Here is a 22,549-nt window from a genome sequence, read left to right on the forward strand (position 1 = left end):
CAGAGAGTAGCTGCTTGAGTGCCTGAATGTGAGCATCACACACACATATTATTAGAATGTTCAAAAAATAGCCAATAAATATTTAATAGGTCTCATTTGCAAGTTTATTCTTCTTAATGTTTTTCTGAAAGTGCAATATCGCCTAAATAAGAAGCAGTAATGAAATACTGTTTATTTACAGGCAGCTTCTGTATTAGTCATCAGCTTTGGTAGGCCTTTACCCAATAAGCATATCCTTGATTATCCTCCTCACTGACTCTGAGAATGATCGGGCATTGCAAGATAAATTTCATATTTTATTCAGCAGGATGTGAAACTAGTGACTGAACCCAGAATGTTACGAGAAAAGGTTTTTTGTTTTTTTTTATTAAGGTCAACCAAAGAAGTCGCCCTTTGATGACTTCACTTTTCAGAATTGAATTTGATTTGATTTCTTTTTCATTCAGTGGGAGGGGATACAAATCCCTGGGTGGCTGGGTGGGGGGTTGCATCAGGAACCGCGTCAAAATCTACCAAATCAAATATTTGGAGCTACATACCACGATGACCCCTTGTGACTCGATGAGTAGCCGAAAGCAATTTTTTACTGTAGAAAAATGAACAAATTGTTTTGAAACGGCCTTACAAGCCCTCCCAAATTGATTAACAGCAACGATATCTGCTCTGACATCATTCTTGATGTCTCTCCTCCTCTGCATTGTGTTAGCACACACATACCTGTAAACTCTCTAGAGGGCACACATCACTTCTGTGTGATACAAATTCACAGGAGACTAAAAGCTGCTCCACCCCACAACTATGTTCATGTGAACATCTACTTGAAGTTTATGTTAGTTCCATGTACTCAGCTTTAGCTCTTTCACACCAGTTTAACACATCTAGAAATGTCTAAGCCAGTGGTTCCCAAACTTTTTTTGCTGGGCCCCCCTTTGTTTTACAAAAAAAATATTCGGCCCCCCCCCCCCCGCGCGCGCGCACGCAAACACATGCTCCAACCACACACACCCATATTTTGCTCCATTGCGGTTTATTTCACACCTCAAACATTTAGTAAACAATTAAGCAAATACAAGTAATCTGCAGGTAGTAAGAAAATAAACAACTAACTCTTTTACGCTGCGTCCGCACGTACACGGGTGATTTTGAAAACGCAGCTGTTTCGTCCACACGTAAACGGCGTTTGGAATCACCGAAAACGGAGATTTTTTAAAACTCCTTTTGGGGGTTTATGTGTGGAGGAATACAGAGTTCATCACGCAATGTTAAAGGTGCCTTTTTCCACGTCACGCTGTGCGCCACGTTATTGTTTACATGAGAGGAATTGCAGAATGGCAGATAGATTAACAGTATTTTGTCTCTATCTTCAGGTTTTACACGCTTACATACAGTGTTGCGGAGTAACGGAATACATGTACCGCCATTACGTATTTAAAATACAAAATATGAGTAACTGTATTCCGTTACAGTTACCGTTTAAAAAGGCGGTATTTAGAATACAGTTACTTTGTTGAAATAAATGGATTACACAGCGGTATTTTCCTGTTTCATATTGTGGTGGGTCAGGACTGTTTGGGTTTTGTTTGACAGCTACGTTCTGTTGTTCCAGGTGGCAGCGTTACGGTTGCCATGGTTACAAGGTGACGCTCTCTCTCTGTGTGTTTCCTGGGTGAGAGAGCGCCTTTTTGTTGTTGTTGTTGTGCTAAGCTAATAGGCAGAATGCTACGGGCATCGCCCTAAAGAATGTAGCCTCATGGGCAGTGTAGTCCGTGCTGCTGGGAGAATGGACTGCCATACCCGTTATGTGTCTGTGAGCGCGAGGAGGGAGAAAAAGACGAGTGGAAAAGTATGAGCAAAAACGGGAGCTGGAAGCATGTAAATATTATAATAATAACCACTGCAGCCAAGAAGAGTGCCTGACGAGCCCAGTTGTAAGTAAGCTATTAAGACTCGACTGTACACTGTGTTCGTGTTTTCCTCCGAAAACAATAAGTTCCGTTGGAGCAGCCTTTCAACGCCTCTCTTTGTCTCTCGCAAGCAAAGTAGACCCACACAACAAAGTAAAGCTATTTTTTGGCTATGAGCCCTACACGGAACCGCCATATTAATCAGAGGTCCCTTTACTACGGTTTGGAGCCGCGGACCTTCAGTAACAGTCATAAATCACAGCAATAGTACATTCACGTAGTTGTAAAAAGCATGATAATATATTAAGTAAATAATATATTAAGTAATCCAAAGTATTCAGAATACGTTACTCTCATTGAGTAACGTAACGGAATACATTACAGAATACATTTTGGGGCATGTATTCTGTAATCTGTAATGGAATACATTTTAAAAGTAACCTTCCCAACACTGCTTACATATACACAAGCAGTTACTGTCCCTCTATTTAGAAAGGCAGAGGCATCACGGTGTAATTATTTTACGTGTAGTTGTTTTTTTCCTGTGTAATAATATTCAACATTGCTATCAATACATTTTTCAAAAAATGCCTCTCTGTGCAAAATGGGTTTAAAAACATGAACAACTGTGGGATACTGTTTGTCCGTGATTTGAACCGAGGGAACAAATCCTGGCAGGATCAGCCTGATATTATTTGTATCCCGTTGTAACTTTACTGTATAAAGAGCTAATATCTCCAAAATGTCAGGAGTAGTTATTTATTACAACAAGTGTTTGTGAACTAAAAATCAAGAATGTGGGATACTGTTTGTCCGTGATTTGAAGAGCCCAGTGCGTGCTCTCGATGCAGGGAAAACCAATTCTGCAGAGGAGACCTACCTCGGCACTTGTGCAGGTGAAGGCAAAGGGAAGATATGCTTCACCATATTTTCTAGTCTTTGGCTTAGAATGAAGTTGGTTTGGAAACATATTCAGCTCCTGCTTTGCGTTTGTGTGGGCGCCCCGTGCTAGCAGTGTCCAAGCATTGTTTTTTCCGTTTTCATGCCACTCCCCCCCCCCCCCCCTGCAATGGCTCTGCGCCCCCCCTAGGGGGCGGGCCCCACATTTTGGGAAGATCTGGTCTAAGCAAACATCTGTCGGATCAGAACTCTTTGTTCAAGCTTTTTTTTGTTGTTGACTGGATCTGTTTGCTGTGTCTAAGTAAATGAAGTGAATGTAAAATCAGCTTTGTGACGTTCCTAAAAGGCTCAACTCTTATCATCTAATTACTTTTTCTGTATATTCTTTTCCGGTTCATGTCCTTACTGTCATGTTAACTTTTCCCACCTCCAACTGTGCTCTCAAGAAGTCCAACAGGTTTTGAGAGATTTCACAATTGCACTCAATCTTGCAGCGAGTGATAGGGTGAACATCTGCCAAAATGAGGTGGCCCGGAGCTATGCGGACCAGTTTACTGTTGTAGACAAAAAGCGGTTCTTTTGATGAATAAGAGGTGAGCCTATCCCAACGTGTTGTATACACGTTGGGATAGGCTCATGAGCCTCTTGATCCATGTTTCCCTCTGGGGACATAGGGACACATGTTTTAAAAGGCTTAAGTGGAATTACGATGTCATCCTTTCGGTCAAAAGCTATGACTGTGTGATATCTGTGATTACTTTAGTCATCTTCACCATGCTGAAGTGACAGATAGGTAATGTAAAGCTTCAGAAAATTAGTTTTTTTTAAACCCTTCTGACAAGATAGAAGATCAAATACAAGATAAACCTATAGCAAAACGTGTCAGTGTTTGGTAGGTGTTAGGACTACCAATAAGATGTGCTGTTGTCTGTTTAGCCAGCTGCCAGTGAGGAGAAAGAAACATCCACCCAACCACAGAAGACAGAGACTAGTTTTGTAACAGGTTTTTTTCCATTGCTGAATTTCCCTGTAAGTCATGTGACATCTGTAATGTGAAAAAGTATAACCACAAATTTGATCAGTAGCTCCATCAGCGAACTGACTTTGGCGCAGTGGTTAGCACCTTTGCCTCACACTAAGAGGGCTCTGTGTTTGAATGTTCTCATCTCCTGTCCCTTCTGTGTGGAGTCTGCATTGATTTCCTCAGGGCACTCCGAGCTCTTCCCACAGTGATATAGGTTACTTTAGGTTAACTGGTGATTCGGACTTGGCCATAGGTTTAATGCAAGGTGGATGAAGAGTTTAACAACACAGACAAAAGTGCTGCATGAATATATGTGAAAAGGCCAAATATGGCTTGGAGCATAATGTTGTCAGTAAGACTAGAAAGTGCTGTATAAGTGATTGCAGAATAAACAAGCGACAAACAACTACTTTCCTCTACATCATGAATCACTTGGCTTGGAAGTGCTGTTTTACTTTTTGTTTTTTTCACTGCTGCTTTTGTTGGATAGATGAAATTCGAATATATGTTCTATGACTATTTGTTGGAACATCTTTAGTGAGTCTTGGGTTATGCTGCCCTCTTGTGGCAGGCTGCAGATTTTTTGTGAAATCATATTAAATGATGAAAATCATTATTAAATACACTGCTAGTTGCTGTTTATAAACGAGCCCCTCTCATTAAAGATATTTTGATTTTTTTTCCCTTTTGGTTTGGAATTTTTTTTTTTTTTTTACCGTGTGTCGACAATGCAAAAGCAGAAAACTAAGAATCCCACTTTGTTCATCACAGCTGACCACACTGTGGTCACAAAGGGTTTGACGTGGTCGGCAACAATACCCAGGTACACTGCATGCCACGAAAATAAAGTATTTGTGATGACTGATCATAAATGGTTTGAGCATCTCCCAAAACAAATAATTGGTGTGAAGCCAACCTGTAATTTTGTACTCTCCTTAATTCATCTGACAGCCAGATAGAGTATAAAAACATGACGCTTTAACACCAACATATAATTTTTGTTCAAAGTGGCTAAACTTTAATTTCCACATTCACAGTAATCAATCTCTTTATGCTAACAGAGGCCATTTTTCTGCACACTGGACAATTTAACCTTTATACCTCTCTATAATGCCACGTCACTTTGAATGCTGGACCTTTCGCTGCAGGGTATTTCCGCTTTCTCATTCATATCAAATTGCACCATAATATCCATGTTTATGTGCAGCATCACTTGTTTTGGTCCGGCGATGAATCTAACCTTTGTGATTAATCTTTGACTCAGACTCTGTGTGTGCCTCAGTTTTCCGATGACATCTTTTATTTTTGCTTGAACAGGCACTACAGTTGGAAAATTACAGCACTATGCTAAATGAAAAAAGAAAAAATCAAGAAAGCCCTCTAATTCGCAGCATGAGCACTAAACAGACAAAAGAGGAGTTGGAGGTGCTTGAGCGTTTTAAAATATGCTTTCCCATCCTTCAGGAGTTTCACAGTGGATGCTGCAGCTGTAGCTTTTCCTTTTCATTAAACTTGTAAATAGTCCCATTCAGCTTCAAATATAAAGACACATTGAGACAGTAAAGATGCTGTAGTGTTTAAATTTATATAATCTTCAATCAGTCAAAGAGCGTCTGTGTGTCATGTTGGTGTAAAGTGATCTTCATAAGCTGGAGTCAGATTCTCTGGTGATGAGCTCTCTTTCACTTCATTGAAGGCGGCGGCTGAGAGTTTTTGGAGTGGCAAGATGGTAGATTTTGGTAAGGCAGTACATATTTCACTCTGAATCCAGTGTTAACAGAGGCAACGCTTAAAAAATAGCACACAGAGGCATTAATACGACAACAAGAGACATTTCCCTTCTGGATCCCGTGGAAATGAATTTAGTTCATGCAGCAGAAAAGGCGACTTTCTCATCAATATTTCAGAGACGGATCCTCTTTCCGCTTTTCACATTGGAGCTTTCTCTAGCTGCATCAGTAAAAGAACACCTGCCTTCCTCACTGACAAGAGAGCAGTCTTCACCAGTAGTAAAGCAATCGAAACCACGTACCGTGGGTCCACACACACACTCTGAATTCTAAATATTTAAACAGAAAGACATAAAACTGAATACAGTCTGCAGAGGTCCTAATAATGCCGACAGTCTAGGAGTATTAATTTAATCAAAATTCAGTTGATAATTTGGTGGAAACTCATAAAGGCCATGCACTGCTTCAGTTCAGACAAGATGAGCAAACAGTGTGTGAGAGCATCAGCATGCACCTAATCACGGAGCTGATAATGCCAAAACACTCACATTCACTCAAATCTCCGCACAAAACAGCTGCAGCTTTATATCTCCAGACAGGTTTTAGCTCGTGCTGTTGACGTTATTAACACACGTAGATTAGGAGAAACTTGGTGGAAGGTAAAAGTCTTAAACAGACACACTGCTGTAGAAGGGCGGGACAGCGGAGGTTAATGTAAACAATCCTCACAGTGTCTGGTAGAGTACATATTTCCATTTCAAAGACAAGCTCGGCTTAGAGTGGCTGTGGTGTGCGTGTGTGTTTTTGTACTGATGGGGAGCAGTCTTTTATCTGGTTTCAAAATGCTAATTCAGAGACATGCTGCAGAGTGGAGCACGAAAACAAGTCAAGGCATTAAAGAATCAGTTCAGCATTCTGGGAAAATATGCTTCTCGCTTTCTTGCAAACAGTAAGATGAGAAGATTGACACATTTCTCGTGTTTGTATTCTACATTAACTCAAAACCTCTAAATAACCTCTTGTGCTATTGCAGCTGGTTTGATTCCAGCCAGAGAAACAAATCCTCTTCGAGGTTGCGTAAAATCTGCCAAATCATGCTTACAGAGCAACCTGCTGTGGCGACCCCTTGTGACAAGCCAGCCGAAAGTAGCTTTTACTTTTTTTGTCTGTGGTTTGAGGAACTGGACGTATTGCATGTATTAGCTGTGTGTTAAACCATTGTAAACTTTCACGGGTGAAATATGAAGCCACTGCTTTTATATTGCTCAACCCTTTAAATCATATAAGGGCTTAAATTCATACTATCCAGCTGTTTGTTAGGTGGCATCTCTTGGTGCCTTTTAGAGCATTTAATGAAATTATCTGTTGAACATGGCTCACTATGTGGTTAAGTGCACTAATAGCCTGTCGAAGAAGACTGGATTCTAGTTTTTCTCAGGTTTTTATAGGTAAGCAACAGGTTAACCTGCTAACCAAGGTAGCTAGTGTTAATTCCAGGAGAGCAGTAACCACTGAAACAGCCATTAGTATGTTGTTAAAAAGCACTAAGCTGAGATGAACACTTCATTTTGTTCCAACTTAAAAAGATGCAATTTGGTAGAACTAACTTCCACCAGAGAAGAGAGTATTTGTGGAGTAAAGGGGCAAAGGTTGACAGAGTGGTTGCAATTGCTGACAGTTGCCAAGGGTTCAGTCACACTAGAGTAAAAACAGGACAGCAACCTACTTTTCACTAGGAAAAAGCAGTGGTTGCCTGGTGGTTGCATTTCATTTTTCAGGTGTCAGAAACAAACTGAAAGTACAGTGACCAACTGGTTGTATGCAACGCCGCCAACTCCAGTAGCTGGCCACTTTCGATTGCATGTAGACTGCACAGGTTGAATGGTGGAAGCAACCTGACTTCACAGTCAGACTCAGACTGACTGCAGTCACTCTGAGAAAGTTTGGTGAATTTTTACAAATAACTATCATCTAATTAATAAATCCAGCCACACTGCAACAATGTTGCAATCAATCTGAATCTGGTCTTTAAAACAACCACTTCACAAGTTCACTGCAGTCGCAAAACGTTTTGGGAGGCTTAAACCACTGCTTTCCCTAGTGTGACTGTAACATAACTATATATCTAATTTGCTGAAATTTTAGCCAAAAGATATACCTATCTTTTTTGAGTTTGAACAACGAGCTGTTTTCAGACTCACATTCAAGCAGCATAAATCTTCTCATCTTGTTAGTCAGGACGAAAGCGAACATGCGCATTTCCCAAAATGTCAAATTATTCCTCAAAGGCTAAATGTGTAAATACTGAGAAAGAAAACACTGTACTCAGTGAGGAAAAAAACTGTACAAGCATCCCGACTGTTAAAAAAATATATACATGAAATGCGCAACGCACAGCTCATTCTCACTATCCAGGCACAGCTGACGTTACCACATCAATAATACAATGAGAGAACATCTTGTATGGCGTGTTAGCGTCACAACCGGTGTCAAACACAGCTACACACGAAAGACACAATAATATTTTGCTTCAGTTGCAGTATCTGGAGGTGAAGTGATCCTGAACAGATTGAGCTGTCAGTCTTCTCCACCATGAGTGCAGAGATGAAGACAGCTCACTGTGCCTGACAGGAAGAGAAGGCTTTGATTTGATTTCAGGTCTCTGGCAATGTGCAGTTATGACCGGACGGTTCAGTCTGGGTTTGATGAGGAAACGTCCTCAGCTGGAACTTCTAAATTGTCTCCACGTAATTGGCTGGGTAAAGACCGAGTTTGCCGTTGTCCAGGCGACCTTTACACCAGCCCTGATCATCCTCATCCTCCAGTTTCGTCAGCTCATCACCTTTAACAGAGGAAGAGAGTCTGAGAAACAACGCCAATGTGCAATAAAATTACAAAAACACTGCTGATTCTCAGATAAAATAAAAACTCGCGGCGTCACGCAGGATCCTCAAAAGGTTTTCCAGTGGTTTTCATAACATTAACCATTTTGTCTCACTCACCAACTCTGAAGCTGAGCTCGTCCTGCTCTTGGCCATCATAGTCATACAGCGCTCTCACTCTCACACCTGTGCCCACATCTTCATCGAAGGGGTTCATCCCTCCGTTGGTGTCGTTGCCTGAGTTCGGGGCTGTCTGGTCCTCATCTGACCACTCTGTGGAGGCTGTGTACGGCTGGTTTTTATCGTAGCTGCTTACACTGAAAGAAATTTTTTTCACAAACAATACAAAAGGCACTCAGAGGATGATGTGGATTAGGATATGCATTAAAGCACTGATAACTGGTAAACTGTTACCTTCCTCGGTCTACAGCGTGGTCTCCTGCTGTTGTAACATGAGTCAGCATGACTACATCATTTCCTTTCTTTGACTTTTCTTTCTTAGAGATGTTATGGACAAGGTCTGGGTTGTATTCCTGCAAAAAAACAAAACAGAAAAAGATGGAAAAAGGGTTTAGATTTGGATTTAATAGATTTAGAGTTGGATTTCATATTAATCATATACATCTTTTTTATTATACAATCTCATATATATTCAGGGATATGCTGAATATAAACATAACTATATATAGTATTGTTTTTTCTAATATGTAATAAATATTTAACACCCTGCTTCATCCATATACTGATTTATAAATCATTATTTCTCTGTAATGGTCTACCCGCACACGTGCAGCCTGTTCTAGTGTTTAATTACCTCAAACTGTGGCCAGTTCATGTGCATGCCAGGGCCGTGAGCGTTGCTGAACCACTTCAGATCTTCTTGTGGGCTGGCTGATGTGATGGTGCGTTCAAGCTCTCTGTACACTGTAGCATAACTGTGAACAGAGAGTGGGGATTTGGTGAATGGGTAATGTTTACATGATTGCTGTCTTGTTATCGTAACACTTTCAGTCATGTCAGACCTTTGGTTCTCTGTGAGGTTGAGGTGGCGTTTGACATCCAGCAGCACCTCCCTGAGGAAACTCAGCCTCTTCTCTTCAAACTGCTGGCACTGGTCGAACACCTGCTCCATGTTCTCCATGTATGAAGGGGTGCATTTACTCAGCTCATCCAGAGCCTTCTCATACTTCTCCTTAGCCTGTGTTGCAACACACACAGACATTACATGATTAAAGAATCATTCCAGAAGCAAAGCTCTTCACGGTCTCATGCTTCCATGTATAAACCTCTGGCATTAATATGCTAATCGTTGCAAAGTACCCTAGGCACCCCTGAACCATGGCATCAGACTGCCAGATGACCTGAGAGCAGCTGGAAGTGTTAAAATGTTTAAACTTACCTCATCAGTGTGGCTTTTCACTTGGTATATTTTACAGACATCACTTTATTTCATGTACTGTTTTTATTTGATCTAATTTGTACTTTTATTCTTATTTCTTGATTCAAGTATTTATGCCTCTTAATTTTTACTTTTTAGTTTTACTTAGCAATTAGCGACTCTCCATCCATCCATCCATCCATCCATTTATCCAACATGCAGCCTGTGGTTTCAACTTGCCTGCTTTTTAATTGTTGTTAATTTTATCATATCACACTCTCTGCAATGTTGTAGTTTTTTAACTTAGGTTAAATTGCTTATCTGTGTATATTATCTGCTTGTTTTATTATATTTTCCTGTCCTCAGTCACTTCTGAAGCACATTTAGCAACGTTACCTAGCATGAGGTTTTGAAACGGACTAATCTTGAGAGAACAGTATCAAATGTTCCAGCACTGAGGCAGTAAAATGAGACTAGAGTCCATTTCAAGAGCAGTGAATGAGAGTTACTGACTGAAGGAGTGGCATACTGTCACATATTAACAATGCTGCACTGGCTCCAACCAGACAGCCTTGAAATAGCCTTATTTGCCTTTGGCATTATTGCAGAAAATATCTTTTGCATAATGATGCTGGAGCAGCGGCAGCTGATGTTCTCACCTTCTGTGAGTCCTGTTTACATTTGTCCACTTTCTCATGGAGTTTCTTCTGCTGATCAGCTGCCACAGATGACTCTCCCTTGATGTTGGCCTCTCTGGTGGTAGCCAGCTTCTCCTCTTTGCAGGCCATGTGGTATGTTTTCTTGGCAGCCTCGAGCTGAAGAAGGAAATTCAACATAAACAGAAGAAAGCAGTATGTAATCAGACTTTGAAGATTTAAAACGAGTCCTCGTAAAGTCCACACTCCCTCACCTCTTTCAGCTTTTTGGCCCATGGTTTCTGAGCCTTCTTGAAGCCTTCCTCTGCCTCTTTGGTTTCCTTGAATCCACCCATCATTTGTTTGTGGTACGAGTCTTTCTGCCAGTTCTTCACTTTCTCAAAGTCCTCATTGACCAGGTAGTTCTTTATGTCCTGATGGAGCTCGCTCACGTTCTCGGCCTCTGTCATCATCGCCATCCAAGCTCGTTCTACCGTGCCGTACTGAGGCCCTAGTGAAAGAAGGAAGTGTGGGTAAAGTATCAAAACTTTATTTGACATGGAGTCAGATCTGGGGGGTGAAAGACGACACTGAGAACAGAAGCCTAGAGGAAGGATCGGCCTATTCCCTAAAATCTATAAATGGGTATTGAGGAAAACTGTTCCCATATTAAATGCAAAAGATGTCTATCTGTTTACTGCACTTTGAAGGCAATTTGTAAATAAAGACTAGTAATGTATCTCCATGTTAATATGAAATACAAACCCAACTCTGAAAAAGTTGGGACCCTGTGTAAAATGTCAATTAAAACATAATGCAATGACAATGATTTTAAAATCTCATAAGCCCATATTTTATTCACAATAGCAGAAAAAATATCAAAAGCTTAAACTGCGACATTTCACTATTTCATGAATAATAATAGCTGATTTTGAATTTGTTGGCAACAATTTGTCTTGTTGGAGTAACTAACAGCAGATCAGTAACATGAGTATAAATGGCTTTTATTAATGGAAATAAAAATGAAAAAAACCTCTGCGAGGCAGAGCTTCATAGAATTAAAGATTGGCATCGATTCATCAATTTGCAAAAAACTACATTCACAAATTATGAAACAACGTCAGAATAATGGCCCTCAACATAAAATTGCAAAGATTTTGAATATCTCCCGTTTACAGTACATAACATCATTTTATATAAAATCAGATATCATCAAAATGCACATTTTATCAATTTAAACACTTGATACGTTTTCTGTGCTCTGTCTTAAATAAAATATGGGTTCATCAGAACTCCAAATCTTTGCATTCTGTTTTTATTTTTACAAAGTATCCAATGTTTTTTGGAATTGGGTAAAATGATCTCTCACCTTTGTCTACCAGCTGCTTCCATCTCTTGGACCACTCGGTCAGTTGCTGTGCGTAGGATTTCTCAATTTTGGCACGCTCTTGGATGCAGTTCATCAGATCATTGCAGAGCCGATGACCATCATCAATCCGCTTCACCGTGCGTTTGTAGTTCCCAACCTTATATAAAAACAAATCACAGTGACATTCAGGTTACACACCCAGTGTTATTTATACACAACCAAATCCCAACTGTTGCCTGATGGCATTTAATTTTGTTGTAACAGAGCAAGTACTTGGTGGCAGTGGGAAGGAAAAACTCTTTTTTTTTAACAGGTAGAATCCCCCGGCAGAAGTGGGCTCGGGGAGGGACAGCCATCTGCTGTGGGGATCACTAATGATTATGTTCTTAAAATATTTGTGTTCTGCCTCATCGAGGTTCTTGGAAGAAAATTCATCACCTAAGGCTTTAAGCTGTGAGATGTAGTTAATTTATAATCAGCTGCTAGTCAAAAAAGGCTGCAGACATCTTTTAGGTATCACAATAAATAGACTGTTAGTCCAATAATCCTTTTTACACAAACTTGTCAGTTAACCGCATAGCAAGTGACACAAACTGTTTGCTGGCTTAAAACATCCTCAGTCAAACTTGTTTGTCCACCTCAGTGCTCTTTAGTTTACTGATTTGGTTCACTGATAAGACTATCTGAAGTAAGCCTGAAGTGGATGATGACAAACACAGCTGAACAAGGACGGTTCAGTGGCCTTGAGCATAGCAACCCCACACGCATGTCCCAGCCGATCGGACAAAAGTTGACTTAAAGGGAGGGGAGCTAAAATAGCTTGTTTCAGTCACAAGGTGAACTGAAGGGCTGCACAAAGGCCAAGTATATGATAAATAAATAAAGATTATTCTAAACTGCATTTCATGCAAAGTCACTCTGGTAGGGTCCAAGAATAAAAACGTGTTTGAAATTTGCACAGTAGGTCTCCTTTAACTTAAATGTGTCCTAAAATGTTCAAATCAGGACATCAGAATTCCCATAGCAGAGTATCACTGGGTTATTAGGACCCATACTCTGTGATTTCAGATAGTCTTCAGATAACCCCTTTGTTTGTAAAAACAAGTTTCACTAAAACTACTTGCAACTGTGGACCAATGTCACACGGTTATTTGCTGTCATGTCAACTGTACACATTTGAATAAATGCCTAAATATATATATATATATTACAAAACAAGAAAAAAAATTGTCTCAGACGATCTCCTAAAATATGGGTCTTTTCTGGTTCTAGCTAAAGCTATATAAAGGATTGGTATTACAGTGATAATGGATTTAAATGACCTGTGTACTTCTACTGTTATTTGGTGCACCTTGAAAAAAAAACCCAAAAGCCTGTCGGTGAAGCAGGAAGGATCAGCAGGGAAATGGCTGCTGCTGCTGTGCAAAGTTATGCAATGAAAGCAGGGGATGGGTCAATGTCATATAATGTACAACTCTCCATGGATGCAGGAGCAGCAACCTCATGGAGAGACAGAGCCCCTGAGGGAGAGAGAGAGAGAGAGAGAGAGCTACACAGAGGCTGAACCCCAGTTTACTGGCTTCATTTTACACTTTTAGCAGGACTGCATCTTTGCTGAATAGGCACTAGATGTTTACACTTAATACACCATGAAAGTAAGATACAACAAGCCTCAAATCGGAACTAAATGAAAGCAGCTGGGGGGAGCAAATGATTGCATTCCACACCAGGCCTCTGCTGGAGCAGCAGTGAGCTGAGTCAGCGATCAGCAGGCAGCACTGCAGCAGCTCCACAGCAGTAATGCAGTGGCTGACTGTGATAAAGTGACTATGTGCTGGAAGCAAATACCTCTGCTCCTCCACCTGACTCCCGAACATGAAGAGACATGATGAGGATAAAACTGAACCGAGTCTGAAAGAAGATCGATTATAAAACCCGAATGTATGAAGTCTTCTGTCTAAAGCACCTCCTGAGTACATTCATCAAACAAACTCCTGCATCTGAACATAAAGCAACAGGACAGTCTGTACTGATGAGGTGAATAATTTCAACAGCAAATTGCTACCTCACCACCTCACCTGAGTCACCACCTCTCATATATAATAAATGAGCTTCTTGGCACTTGTTTCTCAAATTACTCAGGGCTGTTTTTGCTCAGGAGAGGTTGCAGCTGATGTAATCTTGTGGGAAAAACCGAGAATAACAAACTGCAATTGAAACAACAGACAAGCAGAAATGTAATCCTTGATGAACCATTAATATTTACGCCATTCTATGCAGAAAACTTCCAGCATTTCAGTTTTGACAAAATGGTGCAATCCTTCAACTTAGCAGATGGTACACTGAAAATCTTTGATCTGACAGACAGATGAAATAAGCAACAAAGAGACCATAGGAAGTTGTGCTGGAAATTTCCTATTTTTCATATACAGAAAACAATAGATTAATCAAACAAAGTAAGACTGATCTACAGTGATAAACTATCAACCTGTTGGGACCAATAAACACAGTACCTTTTTCACTGGCATGATCTGGAATAAGGTGATTTGTCCCACAGATAACTCATCCTCATCCCATCTCTATTAATCCATTGTTTGGACTGCCTTTGTCTATACTGGTGCCAAATTCAGAGATTATAAAATCTCACTCTGATTTGGCTGAGAGACATGGACGATGAGCCAATCACAGCTTGGAATGCTACCATTTAGAAAAAGCCCCCTGAAATAGTGTTTTCTGAACCCAGTGTAACCCTCCTGTTATTTCCGATTCTGCCCTGCATTAACCGCAGTTTGTCCCATCTTTCCCGTTCATCTGATATCCCACACCCACTGGCTCGCCTTTTCCTCTTCCCTCATCAGCTTCTTTATAAATATGCTGGTCAAATTCCACTTGCATTGACAGGTCGTCCAAGATTAATGTACAGTGCCAGGGAGCTTTTATCTTTTCACCCCTCATCTAACCCCTTCATTGCTCTTGTTTGCAACATTTTATGGTAAAGTGAACTGTATTTACCTTTAATTTGTGTTTATTAGTCCAAGGAGTCAGTGTAGGTAGGTACTCATTCATTACTATGTGTACATGCTCTTGCCATGTTTCATGTGAAACAGGCCCATTTATTTTCCATTTAACAAAGATAACCACAACTCAACAAACTGTCCCCTCATGCCCTAGGTGCCTGGGCTGATCAAACCTTTGAGGCCCGCGGCAGGCTCTGCCTGCACCCTGGAGGTTTTGCTCTTTCTGTGGATTGTTTTAAAAGGCAGCTAAAGACACATTTGGTTTATAAGCTAAGCATTTTTATTTTAGTTCTTGTGCTGATTTTATTTGTATTTCTTTTCCTTCATTTTCTGATGAGCATTTTAATATATGGTGACACATTTCAGCTTGATGTCTCATCAGGATCACAGTTTAGCAATCAAACGGGTAAATGGGCTGGCATTTATGCACCACTTTTCTAGTCTAATGGACCACTCGAAGTAGTTCAAGAGCACTCCCGCGTGCACAGTGGAGGAGTTGGGTTTGAAACACCTGATTAATGGTAGACTTGGTCTACCTTCTGAGGAACAGCTGTTTAAGGTTGTCCACAAAGATACACAGGACAAAAAAAAAAAAAAGACTACTGGTGAGGAGTTCTTAATTCTTACACTTTGAGAGCACAGGTTGGGCCAACAATGAAATATTTATGTTTTTCCTTTCATTTTAACTGTGCCATAATACAAGATGTGGCTTGATAAATCGAGTCAATCAGAAATAATGGCACCAACATAGAGTAATTTGTCATGCTGAGGAAATGTGTGCGTCATTTTCTGATCTGAGTTTGAGGCATAAATCTGTTGCTATGCGCAGTGGCAAGTACTTGCCTGATTTACGTGCAAATCTCCAAACTGCTGACAAATGAGGCCCTGTATCTTTCTCTCAGATAAAGTAGGTTTACTGAGAGTTCATTACTAGGTCGTGTCACTTCCCAGTTAAGTTTAATCTGTCAAATGTTGCTCCTAGCTGTCTCACCTCCCAGAAACTGTCTGTGGTCTCCTCCAGACTGGCGGACTCGTCGTAGGCTCCAGACATGGTCCCCGATTTGGCAGGGTGGCTTTAGGCTGTGGTAGTCTGCAGCAAAATAACTCTCCTTATGCACTGTAAGACAAGACAAGCGCAGAGGAATGTAAAACCCTCTGATGTGTGAGACACATAAAAACTCAGTTCAAAACTCTTTTAGAATTTATAAATCCGATTAGAACAAATCCAGCATCTGCAGTGAGATTCACTAAAAAACATTGTTTAAAGCAAAACCAATTAGTAATAGTAGCATAATACCTTGGTAACAATATGATAACCTGCTAGAAATAAGAAGGTAATGTTGGTGATTTTATAGTTATAGTTATATTTGGGACCGTGTACTTATTAACTTAAACCATATCCTATTAGCTTATTTGACTAACAGAATAAAAAGTAAGGTTGCATAAAAGTAAGGTTTCTTAAAATAGCTGACAATTATTGAAAATACTGACAAAGAACTAGATGTGGTTAGTTATACTGTTATTTAAAGTATTCACCCAAAAATTAAGCACTCCAGTTTCAACAGTTTAGGCGAGAGTGTTAGAGGTGTGGTATTCTCAGAATATAGCTATCCATCCCTAGTGAATTTTGCTGTGGTTTATTTCTAACAATACACATTAAATATTCAAATGTGTTCCAATATACTACTTTGGGCAGAAAAGAAAAAAAGATAAATTAATTATTTTACTGTATACACAAATTATAATAGTGGATTTTTTCTTTTTTTTTCTTTTTAATAAGGCAATCCGTATCTCTGAAATGGTTGCTCAAAGACCTGCCAATTACATCATGCTTGCTTTAACATTATTCTTCTTTCAAAACTTCTCATTTACAGTATGCAAGTGGGCAGTCTGGTGCTACTTGCTGCAAGAGAGGCTGGATCTTTGGACGGTTAGAGATCAGTGAAGAAGACGGCGCAGCCCCCCTACAAACCTGAATTGGATAAGCGGGAGAACATGGATGAGATCCTATTTTTGTATACTGGACATTTGAAATATGTATTCCATGATCACTTTCCTTCCTACCTGGAATATTTTTACCATGTTACGTGTTGTCATCCAGATATAAAATATGCTGTGAAAGGTGGTCCTGTTCATTAACTTTGTTTTAAAAGGTTGTTAACATGGTTACTAATACATTACTAAATAGAAACAGGTGGGTTTGAATTTTGCAGCATAATATTTACATTATTGCTTTTAAAACCAGCAGGGTGTTGGGAATCTATGGTAGAATAAATTCAATAAATATAATATAGTAATACTATCCAATATGCTAAAAAATTGGTCAAAATTACATTATTATTACGAGGTTATTACAATTTAAACTCTGTATAAAAATGTGAAGATTACCTTCTTATTTCTAGCAGGTTATCATGTTGTTACCAAGGTATTACCCTACTATTACTAATTACTATTACTATACTATTACTATCACTGGGATGCCTTTATTTCCACATTATTACCCCCCTTATTATCCAGTTACATCAGTTTGAGTTAGGGGTGGGCGATATAAACGATATACGATAGAAACTATATAAATTTGGCCAACGATAGAGATTTTGACTATACCGCTCTACCGCGATAGCGCATGTTGATGATGTCATCAAGCTGCGCCTGTTTTGGCCGAAAGCGTCGCAGCGGCTAAACCATTATCATCTGCAAATTATGCCGGGCAACAGTCATAGCAAAGAGATGAAGCACTTTTGAAATACGGGGAAAGCCAAAAACTGCGCTTCCTCCACTTCCGTAACATTGATTCATTAATGTTGAATTCTCTCGCAGCTGTTCTATTCCCATGTTGTTGCAGTATATTAATAACTAACCTCGTATTGTGGATGAATAATCTCAGTTGTTCTCCTGACTGAAGTTTGCCCCGTGTATAGCATCCTGCTGTGCGATTGCATTTGTCCCTGACCTGTCATGTTTAGGTGGAAACCAGCGAGCTAACTTCCTGTTAACTTCTAACTTCCGTTAAATTTAATAAATTCTGTTTTCATGGATGCATGGATGTTAAACTTAATTGTTACACCTGGTAAAGCAGCAACGCTGGTGATTTTATTAAAGATGAAAGAATTTAGACAGTTTTTAACTCTCAGTGTTCGTTTGACTTTGGGACCTGAAGCGGACAAAGTTTTGGACCCAGATTACTCCGCAAAGCTCCCCACTACGGCAGCCGTAATGCTCTGACAATCCATCAAGCAGTGCGGCTTACCAAAGTTGTACTAAAACATTTTTTAGCAGATTTCTGCATGCCAAAATCGGTTTGAGGTCAGTAAGCACAACCAGAATTCATACATAAGGCACACTCTCGATTTTTGAGAAAATTAAAGGATTTTAAGTGTGCCTTATAGTGTCGAAAATACATTATACAGAAGAAAAGAATATATCGCGATATATATCGTTACTGCACGTACTTCAAATTATACCGTGATATGGATTTTAGGCCATATCGCCCAGCCCTAGTTTGAGTGTAATATTACTCAACTGTAACCACTGTTGCTACCATGATATTGCTTGATATTAACTGTTATTACTTTGTAATTGCATTGTAATAACTCAGAAATTACCACATTATTATGTAATTTTTTCTGCTTTGTTACTCCGCTACTACTGTAATAAAAAGTGCTGCCACAAAAACTACAATAATATACTAATAAACTTTATTACAACGTACAAACCAAAGGAAAATAGAGACTGGCATCAAGGGACATCAAAGATTAGTCAATCAAGCAGGTTACTTTATACATGCTGATATCAGGTGAACTCAAATGCAGTCTTACCCTTATAGCCTGAATGCTTCCAGCTATTTTCTACCTGCTCTCGTGAGATTACGCTGTCAATAGATTTAATGACTAGCTATTAATTTTCAGTGGCATAGACTCAGGCGGCTATTATCAGAACACTGCTGTAAAATTGCAGGGTAATCGTCACTCATTATGGTCACTTAATATTATCCCACGGCCTTACTGGAACACCTGCTGCAAAAGTTAATCAGTTGTGGCTACTAGTGATGGCACAAGATTTTCTATTTGTCTGAAAATATCTAATATTTATATCTATATTCACCAGATTACAAACCCTCAGCATAATTACTAAGCACACAGACTGCCTAACGGTATTTAAGCTCATGCCTCACGCCCACCAGGTTCAGTACACAATACAAATTGCAGTTTCAGAAAGACTACACTGTCAAACTGCCACACAGCATACCACTGGATGGAATTAAAGCCGTGAACCAGCAATATAAGTAAGTAAATAAAATTAACTTCTATAGCACCTTTCAAGAAAAAAAAAAAAAAAACATCATGTGTTTCACAACAAAATACCAACGCACAGATTAGAGAGAGATTACCTAGGGAAAACTTCAATATCCCCCGATAATAGGGCTACGTTCACACTGCAGGCGCAAGCGCATCAAATCCGACTTTTTCTACCCTATGCGACCCATGTCCGATCATGGTATGACAGTGTGAACGGCACAAATCTGATATTTTCAAATCCGATCTTGGTCACTTTCGTATGGGATGTGAGGATTTTGAGAAAAACTCTGAGAATCTATGGCTTCAGGTTAGGGCTGCCACAAACGATTATTTTGATAGTCGACTAGTCACCGATTATTTTTGCGATTAGTCGACTAATCAGATCATGCATCTATTGTAGTAAAACGGACAGCTTATTGCACCAGCATGCATCTGCTCTTATATAACTATCACTAGCTTACAGCTTGAAGTGTTTAAGGTATGTGCTAACTAAAAATAAAGACAAGATGGTAGTTTATTAAATTTTAATTAAATGTGCAGATTGTATCGGTGGAGTTCAATAAACTCAGCCGATTTACTCGGGAACAAATAAAATACTGAAAAAAGCCAAACAATAACATTTTTAAGTTATCCAAGTTACTTATATGTCAGTTTTAACCTGAGTAGCGAAAGACGGCGGTGGGTTTGAAAACGATTTGCCCAGAGTCCGGTGTTCTCACGGGCTCTAGTGAGGCTTGAACCCCAGCTCGCTATCGAGCTGGTGGGTAACAGACGTCTCCGAAAACGTCGGAGCGCTTTTGAAAATATGTGGTGTCTTGATAAACTGAACAGATATTTGAAGTTTACATAGCTACATTCTCGCCTGAAAACACGTTAAACGTTTATTTTATGACCCAGAAAGAATAATAAGAGTAGTATTAAAACTAACTAGCTGCCGCCATTGTTGGAAACTGAGCTGGGCCGCGCTATGAATTCTGGGACACAGCTTCTTCTTCTTCGGGGTTTAACGGCAGCTGGCATCCTTGTACATGCAGTGCTGCCATCTTCTGTTTCAGTCCGTTATTACACTCTTAAATCCTACTACTTATTCCTGCGTCTTTTGGGATCTTACAAAGCTTCAAACGACGCGTCGACTATTAAATTTGTCGTCGACGATTTTGATAGTCGACGTAATCGTGACTAGTCGACTAATCGTGGCAGCCCTACTTCAGGTAATGAACCATACTAAGGTTATAGATCAATTTCAGCCAGAAACACATATTTCAGATTATCAGTTGGATTAAGACTTATGGCTTTTATCTACAATGTTTTGTCACTTCTACATGACAGAAAGTGCTTTTTTCATTGTGCACAAGCAGAACCGGCCATCTAGTCTGCAAAATCTGGAGAGCCTACAGGTGTAAGTCATGATATGAGTAATGTGAAATGTATTTAAAATGCTCAGATAGACATTTTGTGGGTGCAAGAGACTGCCTATGAAACGGGGAAAGGAGTGTCGATGTGTGGTGACATGTTGAAAGGGGCAAGAAAACAGAACACAGGGAGATGCAGGAGAGTGCATCTGGTTGTGGCATAAACATTAATTACTCCCCAGCTAAAGTGCAAGAAAGGCTTGATGACAAAAAACTCTAACAGGGCATGATGTATACACACTGTTTAAACTGTACATATATTTTTATGCTACATTGTTGTTGTTTCAGTGCTTTATAATTTTTTTGTGTTTACTGTAGTTTCCTATGTTGCACTGTGGTGTGTGACTACTGCAGTACATTTAAAGAATATCCACTTTTATTAGTCAAAAAATATGAAAGACAATACTTTTAGGAAATTAAAAGACAATGAACACACTTCCTATCATGCAAATTAAAAATCATGACTATTTGATGGTCAAAGGAACTTGTTGTTTTGTTGTTAAACTGAAGGTTTGGGGCATTTATTAGGTTAATTAGAGTGTTTTGCAGCAGCTCCTCTATCTCGTTTTGGAAATATATCTTTAATATTTCAATAAATGTGCTTGAGAACTACTCAGTTTACTTTTGTAATACTATAGTGTACTATACTTATACACTTGTGTGGCTACAACTGTAGCTTGCCTCCACCAGTGTGTGAATGTGAGAGTGAATGAATAGTGGAATTGTACAGCGCTTAGAGGGTCCCGAAAAGCGCTATATAAATGCAATCCATTATTATTATTATTACTTGTACACTAACTGACAGCTTGTGTAATGAGAAATTCCCATGTTTGAGAAGGTACCAACAAAAATGATATCACTTTGCTGTTTTTTTTGGGTAGGTTGCCAAACACAAACTCATCAGTCCTTATTGGCACTCTTTTAGCCTTCTTGTAATTGTAACTGCATAGGGTTGGGAATTTGGTAAGTTTCAGTTTTACAGACAATCGTTTAAAACACTTCAGTCTGGACAAAAGGAAGCACATAAAACAGAATCCTGGATTAGCCATTGTAGCAATAACTGCAGGATAATCTCCTCTGGGAGAAACCAGACTGCTTGCGTAGGCATAGGCTGCTAGTTTGTTCCACTGCATATTGATCAAAACATTCCAAACTTAATTTTCTTTAGATATTTGCAAGCATCAGAGACACAGGGGCTTCCTTTTTAATAAATATATGTAGCAAGATGTGAATGTCTGCATATGAAACAAGACCTACAAACAACATTTACAAACAAACCACAATATTTGGAATGCTGATCAAGATAAAATGCAAATGATATGAACATGAAATGCAAGTAAAATGTCATCTACAGCCACTGTGGGAAGACAAAACATCAACAGACAAGTCATGTTACAGTCAGAGAATCTAATTTCCTCTGTGACACTGTATTGATGCACTCGCTGTTAAATATGGAGCAATTTATTTTTACATGTATTTTGTAGGGACTAACCAGGAATGCAGAGAAATGGACCAGTGAATCTGTCAGGAATGACAAACTTTGTATGTTAAACGAACATTTTGAGAAATATTCTCATTTTCTCTCTTTCTCTGAGTTATATATACATAGATCTATATGGATCTATATGGATATAGATCAACACTGCTTTAATGACTCTTGCTAAACATGAAGCTAATGACTTGGCTTTGCGAAGTAGATTGGAAACCGGGCGAAACAGTGCAAAAGGGAAAATCCATAGCTAACTTTGGCTCCATCTAAAACAAATTCTATTATGTTTGTTTAAGGTTATTGTTTCACGAGGGGGCTGTGTACGATTGCCAGGTAAAAAGCAAAGAAACAGTCCTACCTCTAACTCAGCATGAAACCACAGCTTGTAATATTTACATTTTGTCTTGTAAGGATTACACAAACCTGTATATTATGTGGTTGGCTAATGTGTTTTGGCAAGAGCAGGCTGGCTGTTTCCACCTGCTTCCAGTGTTTATGCAAATCTAAATGG

General features: G+C 39.5%; 1 protein-coding gene and 1 long non-coding RNA gene across 2 annotated transcripts in view; one reads left to right on the top strand and one right to left on the bottom strand.

Moving 5' to 3' along the window:
* The first annotated feature begins 1,598 nt into the window (after positions 1-1,598).
* Positions 1,599-21,161, top strand: LOC146387572 (uncharacterized). The gene is made up of 2 exons (XR_014800298.1): positions 1,599-1,928; positions 16,714-21,161. It is a non-coding gene; the product is annotated as an uncharacterized LOC146387572 (long non-coding RNA).
* Positions 4,821-22,549, bottom strand: part of pacsin1b (protein kinase C and casein kinase substrate in neurons 1b) — a 31,582-nt gene continuing 13,853 nt past the window's right edge. The window contains exons 2-10 of the mRNA XM_084929274.1: positions 15,831-15,956; positions 11,823-11,979; positions 10,729-10,964; positions 10,478-10,633; positions 9,463-9,638; positions 9,255-9,375; positions 8,855-8,973; positions 8,561-8,757; positions 4,821-8,400 (exon numbers count right to left, since the gene is read on the bottom strand). Of these exons, the coding sequence (XP_084785400.1) occupies positions 8,291-8,400; positions 8,561-8,757; positions 8,855-8,973; positions 9,255-9,375; positions 9,463-9,638; positions 10,478-10,633; positions 10,729-10,964; positions 11,823-11,979; positions 15,831-15,890 (1,332 nt within the window). The 5' untranslated portion in view covers positions 15,891-15,956 and the 3' untranslated portion in view covers positions 4,821-8,290. The remainder of the gene's footprint in view (positions 8,401-8,560; positions 8,758-8,854; positions 8,974-9,254; positions 9,376-9,462; positions 9,639-10,477; positions 10,634-10,728; positions 10,965-11,822; positions 11,980-15,830; positions 15,957-22,549) is intronic.

The sequence above is a fragment of the Perissodus microlepis genome, chromosome 5, assembly GCF_051167445.1.
Source record: "Perissodus microlepis isolate ML-2025 ecotype Zambia chromosome 5, ASM5116744v1, whole genome shotgun sequence".
NCBI classification, from domain to species: Eukaryota; Metazoa; Chordata; class Actinopteri; order Cichliformes; family Cichlidae; genus Perissodus; species Perissodus microlepis.